The sequence below is a fragment of the Manduca sexta genome, chromosome 14 (genome assembly GCF_014839805.1).
Source record: "Manduca sexta isolate Smith_Timp_Sample1 chromosome 14, JHU_Msex_v1.0, whole genome shotgun sequence".
In the NCBI taxonomy this organism is placed as follows: Eukaryota; Metazoa; Arthropoda; class Insecta; order Lepidoptera; family Sphingidae; genus Manduca; species Manduca sexta.
In genome coordinates, this window is record NC_051128.1 from 6,398,135 (window position 1) to 6,414,055 (window position 15,921).

Here is a 15,921-nt window from a genome sequence, read left to right on the forward strand (position 1 = left end):
GAATTTACCAACACAAACCACTTTTTAATGTCATTTTATAATAAAGGAATGGAACAAGCCAGTTTTTTCGTTACAACAAATATCACACAATTTAGAAAAGGGGAAACAAATATAAGATCATTACACATCTGAGCGAAAAGGAAATGAAAAGTCGCATTGCGTGAATGGTTGGCCATTCGAAATTCATAACTCAGACGGCCTGTACAACCCTCTACCCCTACTTTCCTAGACAAAACGGCTCGGCCACCTTGTACAAACACCAATGTTTTGTGCAAATGTTTGTCTAATTATGCGCAGTGGACAAGGTGCGGCTGTCTTGATTGTGAGATTTTGACTACCACTTTTCTGTCCGAATGTTGAATGTCTAGTTGTATCTTAATTTCTATTAATTGGTTTCGAAAGAACAGTGGGAGATTTATTGTTAATGAATAGTCAATAAATATTTTAATTACGATTATTCTGTTGCATAAGAAATAATCAAACAAATTGCATAAAACTATTACGTGAGGATATATTTTTATACATTACATTTAAAACCGGTTATGTAAATTAGATTAAAGTTTCTCGTCATGTTTCTATTTCTAGCTCATTATAATATTACTTCCATTCATGCCTCATACTCGATAGTTTTAGTATGTACAGGTTCATTTTGACATTGCATTGGATACCTATATAAAAAAGGTAGGTGAAATCATAAATACCTTAAGGCGATACCTCAAGGTCCATTTTCATACATTTTGTTTCACCTTTAATCTGGGTAACTAAACAAGTATTGGCAAGTAAAGAATTTAAATTCACGTCTAGTTAGTGATTAGTTCTCGCAGTTGAAAGAAAAACGTAAAAATAATTAATAATCATGGATATTTCGGCCTTTAAAATTTAATATGACGAAATTTCTTAAACATAACTACAAAGTTTAATAATAATTATTTATTTATCTATTACATTAAATTAAATGTGACCAGTTACTTACGATCTCTTTTTCTTATGAACTTTAGAGTCAGGTAGAGTAGCTTTAGTCAACAGTTTTATAACTTTAAACACTGCGTAAATAGACAACAAAACCACAAATAATATCAATAAATAAACGTCAAGCATACTGTACGCCATCCAACTCAAATCTCTTGCTGGATTTTTCATAAAATTGGCTCCTTTGTTCCGTATTACATACTCAATCCAAAATATCGCTGTATCCATAGCACTTAGGGGTCTATCCTTAAATCTCTTCGAGACTTCTTTAGCCTTGATACTGTATGATTCATTATTTAAAATATCATCCAGCAGTATCTGTAGAGACATCTCATCAATGTTTTTGTATTCCAATATCCTTCCAAAGCCATGTTGTTCGACTTGCAATAAATTATTATATTGATCAGAATAAATTGGCACACCGATAATTGGCACTCCATAGAATATAGCTTCTTGCGTGCCAATTAAACCACCATGCGATATGAAAACTTTTACGTTGGGGTGAGCTGAAAATTATAATGCAACATTAATTATAGTATTTATTTAGTAGATATTTTTAATTACAATATGTTTATTAGTTACTAGGTTTTGCTCACGGCTCCGCCTACATGAAGGACTTTTCCAGGATGAATGTCCCGATGTATATTTTCCCTGAATAGAAAGTAGCCAATGTACATCACAGCGTCTCAAACTATCTCCATACCAAATTTCATCGAAATCTGTTGGATAGTTTTTGAGTTTATTGCCTTCAGACAGGCCGAGAAATATGGTGGGGGACTTCGTTTTATATAATATGTAAGCAACGATAACTCTCAAAAAGAGTAAATTTTCCCCATTTTTGTAACATTTTTCATTGATGTGCCGCTCCTATTGGTCATAGCATGATGTTATATAGCCTAATAAAAGAATCAATTCGAACCAGAACTTAGTTCCTGAGATTAGTACGTTCAAACAAATTCTTCAGCATAGTATAGATTTACACAAACTTGGGATGGATGGATCTATTTAAAGAAAGTGTGGACCAAATTTAAGATTTTGGGAACTCAAAAAATGGTGCTGAATAAATGTTTACTATGAAATAATAGTGTGTTTGTATAGTTTTTTTAATTATAATATACAGAGTTATTTGTAAAATACTAAATACTTCGCAGGTCGATATTAATTTTACCATCTTACTAATATTATAAATACGAATATTCGTTAAAATATTTGGATTTTTGTTAGAAGTTAATGCAGTATCTGTGTACCGCATTTGAATACAATTTGTCACACGGATAGACAACATCTAGTAACATAATAAAAAAATATATTTTCTGTTGATTAATCGGATTAATATTTAATTAATAATTAGTTATTGTAAATATTAACAACTCTACGCGAAGAAAGGCTTAGATAAGAATAACCACTCGGGAGTCTACGTTACGTCACAAATTTTAGAATGAATCGAAGTTCCATACTTAAGTACTTACTACAAAATACAGATCTAAAAATATATCAGATAACATCATAACAAAACCTCGCGAGTCTCAAGTGATATGATAATTGATACATTTATTATGTTTTATAGAAAGTTATAGAATGAAATTGTTTATAATAATAATAATAATATAATAATAACTTTATTGCAGACCAGATCAGACCAGCAGATCCATATCACAAAAATGTAATTTTAGTGTCAAACTTACTCTATTTAAAAAAGGAATAACTGTAATAGTCTGGAGGTCATCTCCACCCAGCGCTGATACGTTGCCGTCATCATCAGCCTATCAGCTAGACTCATAATAATGGAGTTCTTACTTGAGGCAACTCTCGCCATAAAGGACGCGGTGCATTTTCGGTGTATCGCGTTAAATGTATCAATTTATATTATTTATATATTTATATTGTTACTTATTAGTACACCTGCGAAGTTATTAGTGTGTAATAAAAAAAACTTCGCAAGAATAAAGTGCCTCTAACAGCGATATGAGATGATAATAATTGTGCAATATGTGTGGGCGTAATACACACTCACGCCTTTTATGCCCGAAGAAGTAGACGGGAGCAAATAGTGCACCCATTCTCCGCCGTGTGTATTTCGTTCCATGATGCGATAGGGAGAAAGCCTATAGTCATATAGGACACAAAATCCAGACTCCGGACTGATACTAAGGAAAACTCAATGTCACTTTTCCCGACCCGGGGATCGAACCCGAGACCTCAGCTCTGCAATCGTATCGTAATACAACTACGCCACCGAGGCAATCTGATATGGCGCGTGTTTTAAAATTCAAAATTTTACACAAATATCATGTATAATTTTGAGATTTATCTTTTTTCTCTAAGTAGTTTATAAAAACGCTCTAAGTATTTGTTTTTATTCATCAACAAAAAATATTAATGTAACTCATGCAATTTAATTTGTTGTCACGTTTAGATCTTCCTGCCTCTTGTTAATATCTTATTTTTTATCAAAGTCCGACAAAAATAATAAAATTACTTGTACAATTTAAAACTTTATAAATTTTAAACGAGATAGATACACGTGTCTATTATCATTATATTTATTAATATCATATATAATACGTGGGTCACACGTGTTTTTTATCGTTATTTTTGTTAATATTTATTCTTACGTTGATATTCATGATGATATAAAATCAATATGAAATATAGTGATAAAAGGAGGAAAACATCCAATAAACATACTAAATCTACATCATTTAATTTACTACACTGACGTCTTTTATCCTCAAAGGGGTAGGCAGAAGCGCAATTAGTACACAAAATTAGACACTATTATCAGCCTAATTCTAGACAGCGCGGCGTCTGACTGAGTAATAAAATCCAATATCACTGCCCGACCCGGGAATTGAACCCGAGACAGCACTGCATTCGTGCCGTAATGCAACTATGCTATCGAGGCAGGTGGCCTAGTAGAAGTAGTAGACCAACCTGTAGAATTTTGTCATAAATCAACTTAAAGGCAACGTCACTCACATAAAATCTCTTTTTGTGGCAACCAATCTCGCAACACCAAATTCTTCGGTATGTTTTGCAAAGTGTCGTCCTCCCATTTCCATATAACAGTCTGCCTCAATCTTCTGAATACGTTAAGAAATGCGTTCTTTTTTTCAGTAGGTAGTTCAGAGCTCCGTACGTTGGACCCAAAATTCACATACACGACTCCGTGCACAGCGTCGTCTAAAAGCTTTTGCAGATCCTGGAAAAAAAGCCTTGACGGTAAAATAAAATGTGGATTTTATTGAAGTTCATGAGATCGTAGAAATGTTATGTAAGGTTTGGTTTTGCCGCGACTCCGATCTGCAAATTATCTTTTATGATCAAAGGCCCATTGTGAACTTTTTGTAAGGTAAAAGTAATCTATATTATGTTAACCCAGTTAACTTAATTTACGTCCAAAATTTCGTTTTTTTCATTAGACGGTTTGCTATCTAAGAAATCATCTAAGAATAAATTAAAATTTATAATACTGATTGATGGGATTGTAAATAGACACTCAGTACCTACTGACGCAATATTGTATGTATGTCTTGAGTGTACCAATAAAATCAATTGATACTTATATTGTTTTTAATGGCGTAGATAATTTTCAAGGACATTTAAATGAAATCCTATGAAAACTATTCTCTCTCAGTCTAATATCTATTAGGTATAATCAGTATTTTACTATTCGTCAGTTGCTTTTATATTTAAAAAAAAATAACTCTTAACAAGATAAGTACATTTTCTCAATAATCATCAGTTACTTATACGGATATACTCGCTCGCTTTATACTAAATGAAAATGTTAGCGACTAAAGGATATAAAAAAAACAGAAATGTATGAAACACAATCTTGCGTCGTAAAATGAATGACCACTTGTAGTCAAGAAGATGGCACAAAAATAATATTAACACAAGCAAGTCAAAACCTCTATTACAGGATATGCCAATTTTATATTTACAGCATACATTTTAGCGGTAAATCTTACGATATTACTTTGAAACACCAGAATCGTCGTGACGAAGTTCCGTGGAACTTGACAACTATTTACCACGCAAATTACTGGTAGCTATGTATTAACGCTAATTCTATGCAATTAGCTCATTACATTCCGTCAATATCTTCAAAATAGTCTACATTATACATTACCATCTACCTGGCAGTCGGATTGAATATTTAAAACAAAAATATTGAGTAAATAGGAATCTGGTCGCGTTTTCAAATCCGGCAGTTCAATGTCATAGAACGAATATATTAAAATAAGGCCTCTAATTATTTGATAAAATATTAACACATATAAGAATTATAATTAGGCAGAAAAAAAAATATACTAGTTTTAAACGATTGATATACATCCTCATGAAGAAATAGACGCAAAATTTCATTGTAGCCAGTGTAACTATTGAACATAATAAGACTTGACATCCCAAGTATCAAGATGGCGAGCGCAGTGTAATACCAAACAATACTTTATAATTCAAGGTGTAGGATGGCGAATCTACTGTTTAAGGGTGGTCGTATCGCTTACCATCAGGCGAACGGCAAGCTCGTCCCGTTATTCAAAGCAATAAAAAAATATGCTATAATACATATTCAAGTTCTATCTGAGTGACGAATGGGCAAAGGGAAGAAATATATTTAACTCACTCATTTACTAATAAAAAAATGAAATATTATGAGACATGTATTCCCACATTGCTTACCGGAGGTAATTTCCCATCACTCTTAGATAAATGGACTCCACCGACTTCAACAACGTTGGGCAGGTACGCTGTTGGAGTGTCAAAACTGAAGTGTCCATTGAGAAGAATCAAGGATGCGTTCCCCTGCAGTTCATACAAACTTGGCACCGGCTGCGGCAAGTTGTGAATGTACTTCTTCACCAATTGCTCCTGTTTCTCCAAATACCAATACTTCCACCACACGTACTCATAAACGGTAAAATATAAATTCCTCATTCGCGACCAGAAACTCGTCGGCTCCTTCAAATTCAGGAACTCTGATACAACCGTTGCTAGTTGTAGAGGATTTCTTGTGATAATGTTGTGTCTTACACAATTTCCAAATGTTGTAATTAAAACTAAAGGACTGTCGTACTTATGCGCCAAAACATAAAGAGCTTCTTGGAAGAACTGTTCACTAATAACCAGATCAAAATGATTATCTTCCGCGAGGAACTTTTGTACATCACTTGTATTTAATGCTGTCTCCGTCATGCCAAGGCCACCGCCCCATAGAATTGTTTCGTGAAATTTCTCAGCAGATATATCGACCATTGTGAAAACATTAGGTCTTTTGCCGCCTAAAACAAGGAAAATTTTCTCAGATTCATAATTATGAAAAATATAACTAAAAAATATATATTGGTACTTGATGTAATTATTTAGCTATTATACAAATACAATACTATATAAATACAGACTAATTACGATCCTCCTATAATAATATATCAGCCATGTATTATATACTTGCCCACTGCTGGGCACGGGCCTCCTCTACTACTGAGAGGGACTAGGCCTTAGTCCACCACGCTAGGATAGTGCGGTTGGCGGATTTCACATAACATCTAAATTCCTATAGATAACTTCTTACGTATGCAGGTACCTCACGATGTTTTCCTTCACCGTTAAAACAAGTGATAATTCACAAAGACAAACTTAATATGCACATAACTTTAGAAAAGCCATACGTGCCCTTGGGCTTTAAACCTGCGGGCATTCGTCTCGACAGTCCTTTCCACTGCCAACTAGGCAATCGTCACTTTAAATGAGTGGAATCATCCTATAAAAATAAGAATCACATCTTCATTCGTTTAATAATGTTACGTTATTGGAATTAATATTCTATGTAATAATAACTATAATCATTATATTTGCTTAGCCTCTTCAATTGACATTTGATACTTATCTATCTAAAGTGTACAGCACTATCGTGTATCGAATTGAAGGTCATTGTGAACCGTATACTGATCATAATTACCACACAGCACACACAATGAGACTTAATTATATGTAATTATATAAAAAATATATTTTTATTTATTTCAGTCGAATGACGAGATAAGCATGCCGCTCGCCTTATAGCGATACAATCACCCTTATGAAATGAAATTAAATAATTTATTTGAACCTATAAAACGTTATACTTTATGTAGATTCCGTATATTATCTCTACGCTTACAGAAAGCAGTTCTCACCAGAGAAGAACGGGCAAGCAACTCTGGTGTTGCTCTTTTCAAAATCAGTTTAAAGTACTTATAAAAAAAAACTGAAAAGAATACATTCGTTTTTTTGTTGTTGTTTACAGCAATTCATTGATATACTCGAAAAATAATGAATTAATTAATAAAATTAAATTCCCATACAAATAACACAACCCTCTCAAGAATATATTTACGTACCAAAGATATCTTAAATTTTAGACAAACTGTTGCTTACCCAGAATTTCCCAGATCTCCTTGTGATCCACAATAATTTGATGGTAATTCGGCGGCGGTTTCGGATCCCTATGGCCCACAATTACAGTGACATTGTGGCCTCTTTTAGCAAGTTCGACTCCTATCGGCTTCAGCATTATGTAGTGGGATTTTGATGTAAACGGCACCACATATAGAATGTTGGCCGATTCACCCACACTTGCCAAGGCGAAGGAAAACAATATAACACTGATTACCTCCTAAAAGTAAAAAAAAATATCCTTCACTAATGACACACAAACTATTTTTATAATTTTATAATGTATTTTGGAGGTTATTAATAAATTGTTATGCTATTTCAAATATTTTTTATTTGTAATTATAAAAATAACACGATCACTATTTAACTGAACAAGAATACTTCACATGTTAAAAGTAATGATTTTCGTTTTAATATTTAAAAGCATAAATATTCATTTTTAAAATAATATTAATAATTTATTATACTATGTATAAATACATCACCAACCATTTTCCAGTAACTTTCTATTGCATGGTACTCGCGTACTTACTCTAAGCAAACGTGTTTGAAACTAACAAAGCAAGCTATTTCGCGTTGTGTAGATATATGCCAGCTTATGCCGTTGGGTATTTACATAATTGGTCATTAAACGAAACGACTAGCCGAAATTGGTATGAAGTTTGATACCCTGGAAAAGACAAATGCTACTTTTTATCCCGAGATAATAAATAGTGAGACTTTTATATGGATATAGTTTTTTACCTTAGCGAAGCCGCGAATACAAACTGGTTTTATATAAGTGTTACAAATCTGGACGTATCATAATATAATGAATTTCACGGTCGGCCTATGACATTAAACGAATAGTCTATATATTCCATTTTTTGTTTCTTTTTTTAGTGGTTATAAACGCGTTATCCCTACCACTGCTTGGATTGTGAGCAGCTCGGTTATGTTGATTTTACCGGTCTTAGAGCCCAAATTCGGGTCAAGAATATAGCATCAACACTTTAATCCCCACAGAATAGACAGTTTTGCTTTTTCCCAGCACCTTAACCCAGGCGAAGTCAAGAGTAAATATGAGTTATATAAATTTCAAAATTGATTATTTGTACTTCTGTAGTATCGATCAAAGATTAGATTTATTAAGTAGATTTGAATTAAACTATACTTACCGTCTTTTTGTCTCATCGGCCTTATGACGTACGTAATAAATATAAGTGTTCTTCGCGAAAATTATAGCGGTCGAGTTTGGCAGAGGTTGTCTGATTTGTATTAGTGAAGTACTATTATTCTGGCCTTTACTGCCGTCCCTAATGCCATTGTATGTTGAACAAAACTATTAAACAATAGCAATTTGTAAAGAGACAAATGATACTTTTGCGGAAACGGAATTATATATTAGAAGTCATAATTGACTGTAATAAATAGATTTTGGTGTATAATTTAGTAACAAATGAACAATGAATTGCTATTTTTCTACCTATCTCACTTTAATATGGAGTTGCAACATCTGACTTTTTGAAACATAAAGATAGTTTAACTTAGAAATTTACGATTGGCCGCCTGCCCGATGTAACCTGCCTTTGGGAGAAAAAGTCAAATCATGGACAACTTGAGATATTTTTATTATTCTATCTTATAGTACCTACCCAGAAAATCTTCAGATACGCTTTTCAACAATACTATTATAATTATTTCATTTGAATAAATGTGCTGCAACACAATATGCTTTCAATTGTCATTTTTATCAACAATTCTGTGTTGTTCGCGGCTTCCCCGCAAGAATTATGAAAGCTTAGGATAAAAGACCCTGTGTATTTTTCCAGAACAAAAAATATGCTTAAGAATATGTTAATCTTGATTTTGAACATGTTCAATCATCCTCTGCGAGGCAAATCATATGCGCTCGGTCTCCAAAACTCATGCATGGGAGGATATTTACCGCAGCCCTTGGTACACAATCAAGTCTGCAAACCATATTGTTGTAAATTCACTTTGAGGCCTATTAGGGCTGGTGAACATTACTTCTTCATTTTCTCTGCGGCCATCCTAAAGGAGTTCCCATTGTTTTACTCTTCCTTCCCTCAATTCCCTCTTCTCCGGGCAACTGCAGTCGATAAGCCGGGGTATCCCAGTATCCCCTTCACAGGTTTCCTTCGGTGTAGTCTGCAGGGATGCCGAAACTAAAAAAAAACTTGGCCTATACGCCTTGGACTATAAGCCTGATATTAATAATACCTGCAAGGTGGACGGACGACTTGATAAAGATAGCAGGAACACGCTGAATGCAGGCCGCTGGCCCGCTTTTGACAAGTCCGTCTAGAAATCATTGGGGGAGGCGTATGTTCAGCTGTGGACTTTATGTGGCTTATGATGATTAATAATATGAAGAATGTTTATTACTACGTATTCATGACACGAGAAATGTGTGAGAATAAAATAACCTAATGATAAACCTATCCCTACGATATGACATTTCTATATATTTTTTCACTTTCTATTAGTGTTAACCTGAGGTGTTAACGATTCTAGAAGGACCGTTGTCTACGGACCCTGTGCGACCAGCACCCGGGTGAATATTTGAAAAGGGCATATTACGCGGCTCTAAGTAAATAACTACCTAGACAAATTTTATTTAATGTTTTTTTTTTATTTTTCCTAAAGCTTGGTTCGTGGGTTATATGTGCATGTGAAAAACATATCCGTATTGTAATAAATAGAAAAGCTATCCTCAAAAACATGCCTTAAATCTAATTACCATCCGTGTCACAATTTCCAAATTTTAGCAATCCATGTGCGAAAAGTAGTAAAAACTTTTGAAGATCGTATTTTTTAAACTATTCAGATAATAGAATACATACACTACAAGCTACCCAAATTACAAACTATAAAGATCACTTTAATATTATTTTTAACCACTTTGAAATTTGTCCCAACACATTGTTCTACCTACCATTTGTTGAAATAGTCATAGTGTTAAAACTTAAACGGAACGGGTCGGTGCCTGTTTGGTTTATTCTGCGGCTAGAGCTGAGTTTCCTCTCGCGACTCAAGCAGATTACACATCAAGAATTGATTATACGGCAGCTGCAGCTCGTATTTATGGTCGAAAAAAAAGCGTTTGTCACAATTTTTTCTCATTTCCGTTTGAGCTTGCTGTGGTAAGTCTGTGTTGCTTATTTACAATTTGGATTAATTATAATTATCGTCATAAAAACTGTCCTGTTTTATGGTTTCTTAAATTATAAAGTAGTATAAAGAATGTTTTATAAAATAAAATGTAGCAAAACTACTTACCGTCGTTATAATTACCGTATTTACCGTTTGAAATTTGGTAAACGGTAATTGGCAATAACAAATTGTAATTAGTATTGCGTAAAGTTGAAGTAAAAAAAAATGTATTATTATCGTATTTTATACTTTGTTTATATAAACTTAAGATAATAAACGTTATTTGAACCCTAAAAAGTAAATAATAGTATAAAGAGTTATGCAATTAATGGTTTAATAAATTCTTATATTAGGAGAGTTCACTAATAGTTTATTTTTTATTTTATTAGCTTTGAATGAAGAGACGAGCCCTCCATTCGCCTGATGGTAAGCGATACGACAGCCTATAAACAGCAGAAACACCATCCAACACCTTGAATTACAAAGTATAGTTTGGTATTCCACTGCGCTCGCTATCCTGAGACAAGAGATGTTAAGTCTTAGTATGTCCAGCAGTTACACTGGCTACAATGTCTTTCAAACCGAAACACAACAGTGACTACACACTGCTGCTTGGCGGCAGAAATAGACATTGCCGTGGTCCCTAACCAGGCGGACTCTCACATATGAGAGACCTATCACCAGTCAATAGAAGTTTTAGATAAAACGAAGGTAGCTCTCTTGAGTGTTTATTTCTGCTGCCAGGAGACAGTGTGCACGCACTGTTGTGTGTCGGTTCGAAGAAAATTGTAAACAATGTAATTACAGGGCATCTTGAGACTTAACGCCTTATGATTTCTCAGGATGACAACCGCAGTGAAGTACCACACAGTACGTTGTAATTTAAAATTCCAGGTAGACTTGCTACTGTTTATGGGTGATCGTATCGCTTACCATCTCACTGTTTTTGAGTTTAAAGATGCCTGGGAATAAAAAAATCTAATGAAGAAGTATAAGCAAAAGCCTTAAGAATTGTGCTTAGAAGTAGATACACAAAAATTAAAGCTGATCCTATTATTATACGCCCAGGAAAAACAGAAAGAAAAACAACGATAAAAAACGAAGAGCACAGAAAAAAATATTATCAGCTTAAGAATTAACACCAAGAGCTAGAAGACTGCAAAGAAAGAAATGTTGAAAAGATTTTAGATCTATCGGAATTGTTATATGAAAAATAAAATCAACTAAAAATAATATTTTGAACAAGTCGCATGTAAATGTATTTCTTAATTAAGGTTATGAGATAAACTGATAAATTATAACATAGGAACTTAAAAGATATTTAAACTTGAATTAGAATCAGATTCATAATATTTTTGAACATCAGGACATCCGGGGTCTTCTGTCAGATCGTCTAGCACAAGAGTTTCACTAACCCAACTCATCAATAATAGAATCTTTATTCATAGTATTAGAAGATTCATTTTTGCTATCACATTGTAATTTTCCGACATACTTAGTATGTCTACAATTCATTTCCAAACACCCGAAGCAACTAGTCCCTCTAAATATAAGGTGGTCCGTCGACATTCGACATATTGTATCATTTTAGCATTATTTCCTTGAAGAATTAAGTCAAGATCAATGTTTAACGCATTTTTATAATGGATTTTCTCATTTCTGTTGGTTTTAAAATACAATATTATTGTAATAATTAAACAAGACTGTTATTTTGTTAGATGTATTTATTTTGCTGATCAAACTTTGTTGATTATTAAGAGCAAAATCGGTCAATCATGTTGCGTTACAATTATTATATATTATAAAGGTGGCAATGAGTAGATATGTTTGTTTTCAATCTTTATATATTAGAGACTTATATATAATTCATAAATATAATATATTATATGATTTTAACGGTATTTATTTATTTACTTATTACCTACCAACCACCTACTATAATTACCATTTTTCAAATACTAATTACCATATGTGTCATTTCTCATTGCCATTCGTGAACATTTTCAAATCCAAATTCCGACCTGAATATCGATTTACAGACTGTGCCTTTGATTTAAATAGTATATAATTACGATAAACTTTACATCGAATCGATAAAGATCGCGATTGGGAGCAATATTTGAATTTATTTTAGGAACACCGAATATGTCTATTTTCAAATATTCACCCACCCTATCTTCTCTCTTTCATGTAGGTTTGTAGGGTAGATAATATGTTCATGTTTTGTGTCTATGTGATGCGCGTTGGCTTTAACCTTCAATTGTTCACCCGTCTTCACTTAATACTTTTATGGGGCATTATGAATTTTCTAAAAAAAAATAACTGCTAAAAAAAGCAATAAATTTATTTATATAGATAGGTAATAGCTTTCTTAAAGGATATAATTACATACTGTTGGCATTATTATTCAAATTATAGTTCTAACACACATCATTATTATAATATAACAACTATAAGAATTTTGCATTGAAACTAATATTAAGAAAAAGAGACATCTATGGAAATATAAAGGAACTAGAAGACATCCAAAGCAAAAAGGTTGTTGTTTAGCCGTTATTGATTTTAGTTTATTAATTAATGTATAGATGGCGGTGTAACGAAAAATAGGTATACCAAATTTCTATGTGAAAAATAGAAATCTATGATCTATTCCATTATGACAGGTTCACGACCAAAAGAAAAAATAATCGACTTCCTACCTTTATTTCGCTCCGATGTGAAGTAGCTATTTAATAGAATGGAACTGACTTAATTATTATGACCAACAGACAATGGTGGCATCGCTAGGTCCCGTGCGAAGCAAAAAATAAATTACGCTAGGTTCCATGCGAAACCAAAAATAGGCTCCCTGATTTAAGTAATTTCATAGGCGCGATGCTAGTTATGACGGGCTATACCACAAACATTTAAAAACATTTAACGGCCAAGCTAAACTTTTTGACCAAAATGTAAGGTTTGTAGAGACTGGAGTAAGGAACTTGGCTTTACATAAGATAAGTATAAAGTTTTAATAGTAATTGCGTTACATTTTGAGTCTATGTTTGAGACGAGACAATGCGTATTGTACCTAATAATTTTGATGGAATAATAATTATAGTCTAAACAAATTAGTAAAAGTGGTGGTGGTGGTATCTTAAATGAATTACATAATCAATAATAATTATGACAAAAGAATATCTTTCTCTCCTAGATGTTTGAATTCTAGCATAGTATTTAAAAACCTCAGATCATAAAAGCAAATGAAGGGAGCCTAGATCAACAAAAATAAAACAAAATTTAGTGCGTATTAACACGTTACAATTTTTATTGATATATATCATTATAAAATCTTATCTAATATTATTTTTCTTAATACATCAGTGTTAATTTTAAAAGTACATCTATTCACAAATTGTAAAATTATTTAAGTACCCGATTTTATTTTTAAATTTATTACACTGGACGGAATAAGACCAATATTAGGTAATATAATTAGTAAAGCTCTTTGACTTTTTACATGATGACACGAAGCAACTTAAACAAAATTAACAGATGTTATACGTAATATGTGTTACAATTAGATATCTTACTATCTATAATGATTCGAAGATTCAGTCTGATATGACTCTGATTCAATAACGTTGAAAAATATGGCATAATTGACGTTTACTCCCTTTCAATTCTATGAAAGTTACTAATAATCTCTTACTTTCTCAGTTACTTTGTAACTACTAGATTTTCTTTCTGTATATGGCCCGTTTTTAGATTCATAGACGAATGGGGATGGCCGGTTTCCGTTCTCTATATATTTGATAGGCGCTGGTTCCGCTTTATATCCTCTACTTTTAGTGACTGAGTTTATCTCCCTCGATTCTATGATTTCCTTGGAGCGGCCGTCTCTGGAAGGCACTATTTTCTTGCTAACAGTTTCGACTGTGTCGGTGACGCTCGGACGCTCTGGGTCTCCAGATCTCGTCGTGTATCTGTAAGTTTCGGAGTAATTGTCGCTGCTGTTGCTTCCCCGCCTTATAGCCGGTGACTTCAATCTCGTCTCCAACCTTGATACGAAGGGACTTGTCTCTCTGTTTAATGATTCCGTCTTGAATAACGGTGTTTTCGATACACGTTCCTCGGATACGCGTTCTTTGTAGTGTGGGGACGGTGTGCCGTATCTTGACGACAATCTGCTTCCATCCGATTCCTCGTCTGCATGTAAAGTTTGGTACAAATCTGGTGCACGCTCACGAAGACCTTTAAGAAATATCTTTTTCTTATCTGTATCTTCGTATTTTTGACTGTAACCATTCGAACCGTTAGTCATTGGAGTAGTTTTGCCATAACGCGCTCCGAAAAGACCGTCTCGCCTTCTTTCTGTCTCACGAGAGACCGCATCAGCTAAATCTCGTTGACTACGGTTGATAATGGATACGATTCCTGGACTCTTCAATTGTTCTGGCGTTTCATCCAGTCTACTGAGGTGGGGATTGGATTTATACATGGTGGAATAATTTCTGTTCATAGTTGAAACATAGCGCGGGTGGGTGGTCTCTTGCTCGGGGGCGCCCATGGCAAAACTCTTGCTTCTGTTCAAAGCTTTATACGTGCGTGCAGGTTTAGCTGGTCCTGGTGGGTATCCGTTTATTTTGCCATCAGGCGATGCAGTTACGTTATTTGATACGTTAACGGCACTTGTGGACCGCTTGTTCGGCGTCAATCGATGCCAGTATTTGTTGGAGCTCGGCTTCTCGGCAGCTTTCTCTTTACGTTCGTGCAGCTTACGTGGCAGAGTCTGTGCACTGCGTGTGTAATCTTCTTCCGGCTCGCTGTTCGGATTCAGTCTACTGGTGGAGTGACTAAATCGACCCAACGTGCTCGAAAACTGGCCTCTGAAAACAATGAGATATTAATTTGTTTAGTTTTTGCATGATTTCAAATGCTTTATTGGCGTTTCGTGATGATTGAATGAATTAGGCCCACGTACATCGATTGTAATCTTGGGTTACAAAAACTAATAATCTTGATGGTATTCTAATAATTAGATTCAATGGGGACTCCTCCTACACTCTTAACGATGCTTTGTTTACATTAATACTTGATATACTTTATATACTCCTGAGAATTACAAAAAGCACCTCATTGTATTTCCTTACATAACAACTCACGATTTCTAGAATACAATAAAACAAATTGTCTTTTTCAATGTCTTAGAACGTAAAGGAAGCGTTCGTCAACCTTTCAAGAGAATTGTATCACACTAATTTGCATGGACTACAGCACCTAAACATACACCTGTTGTTTATTGAGAACATTTCCTAGCAATGAGTCAATCACGGTTGGCATTGCGGGCGATATTTCTTATTAAGACATAGTAATTCA

At 33.9% G+C, this 15,921-nt stretch overlaps 2 protein-coding genes across 4 annotated transcripts in view; both read right to left on the bottom strand.

Moving 5' to 3' along the window:
* Positions 1 to 915: 915 nt before the first annotated feature.
* On the bottom strand, positions 916 to 8,009 carry LOC115456134 (UDP-glycosyltransferase UGT5). 2 transcript variants are annotated; one of them, XM_030185045.2, is made up of 5 exons: positions 7,900 to 8,009; positions 7,393 to 7,630; positions 5,659 to 6,257; positions 3,949 to 4,171; positions 916 to 1,475 (listed from the first exon to the last, which is right to left on the bottom strand). In XM_030185045.2, the coding sequence occupies exons 1-5, from the start codon at positions 7,900 to 7,902 to the stop codon at positions 970 to 972; spliced, it is 1,569 nt and encodes a 522-aa protein (XP_030040905.1). In that variant the 5' UTR covers positions 7,903 to 8,009; the 3' UTR covers positions 916 to 969. The 2 variants fall into 2 exon arrangements, with proteins under 2 accessions (XP_030040905.1, XP_037294317.1); XM_037438420.1 differs by lacking the exons at positions 7,393 to 7,630; positions 7,900 to 8,009 and adding an exon at positions 6,560 to 6,583.
* Positions 8,010 to 14,193: 6,184 nt separating this feature from the next.
* LOC115456135 (serine/arginine repetitive matrix protein 2) overlaps positions 14,194 to 15,921 on the bottom strand; it is a 127,503-nt gene continuing 125,775 nt past the window's right edge. For both annotated transcript variants that reach the window (XM_030185048.1, XM_030185046.2), the window contains exon 12: positions 14,194 to 15,431. In XM_030185048.1, the coding sequence (XP_030040908.1) occupies positions 14,240 to 15,431 (1,192 nt within the window). In that variant the 3' untranslated portion in view covers positions 14,194 to 14,239. The remainder of the gene's footprint in view (positions 15,432 to 15,921) is intronic.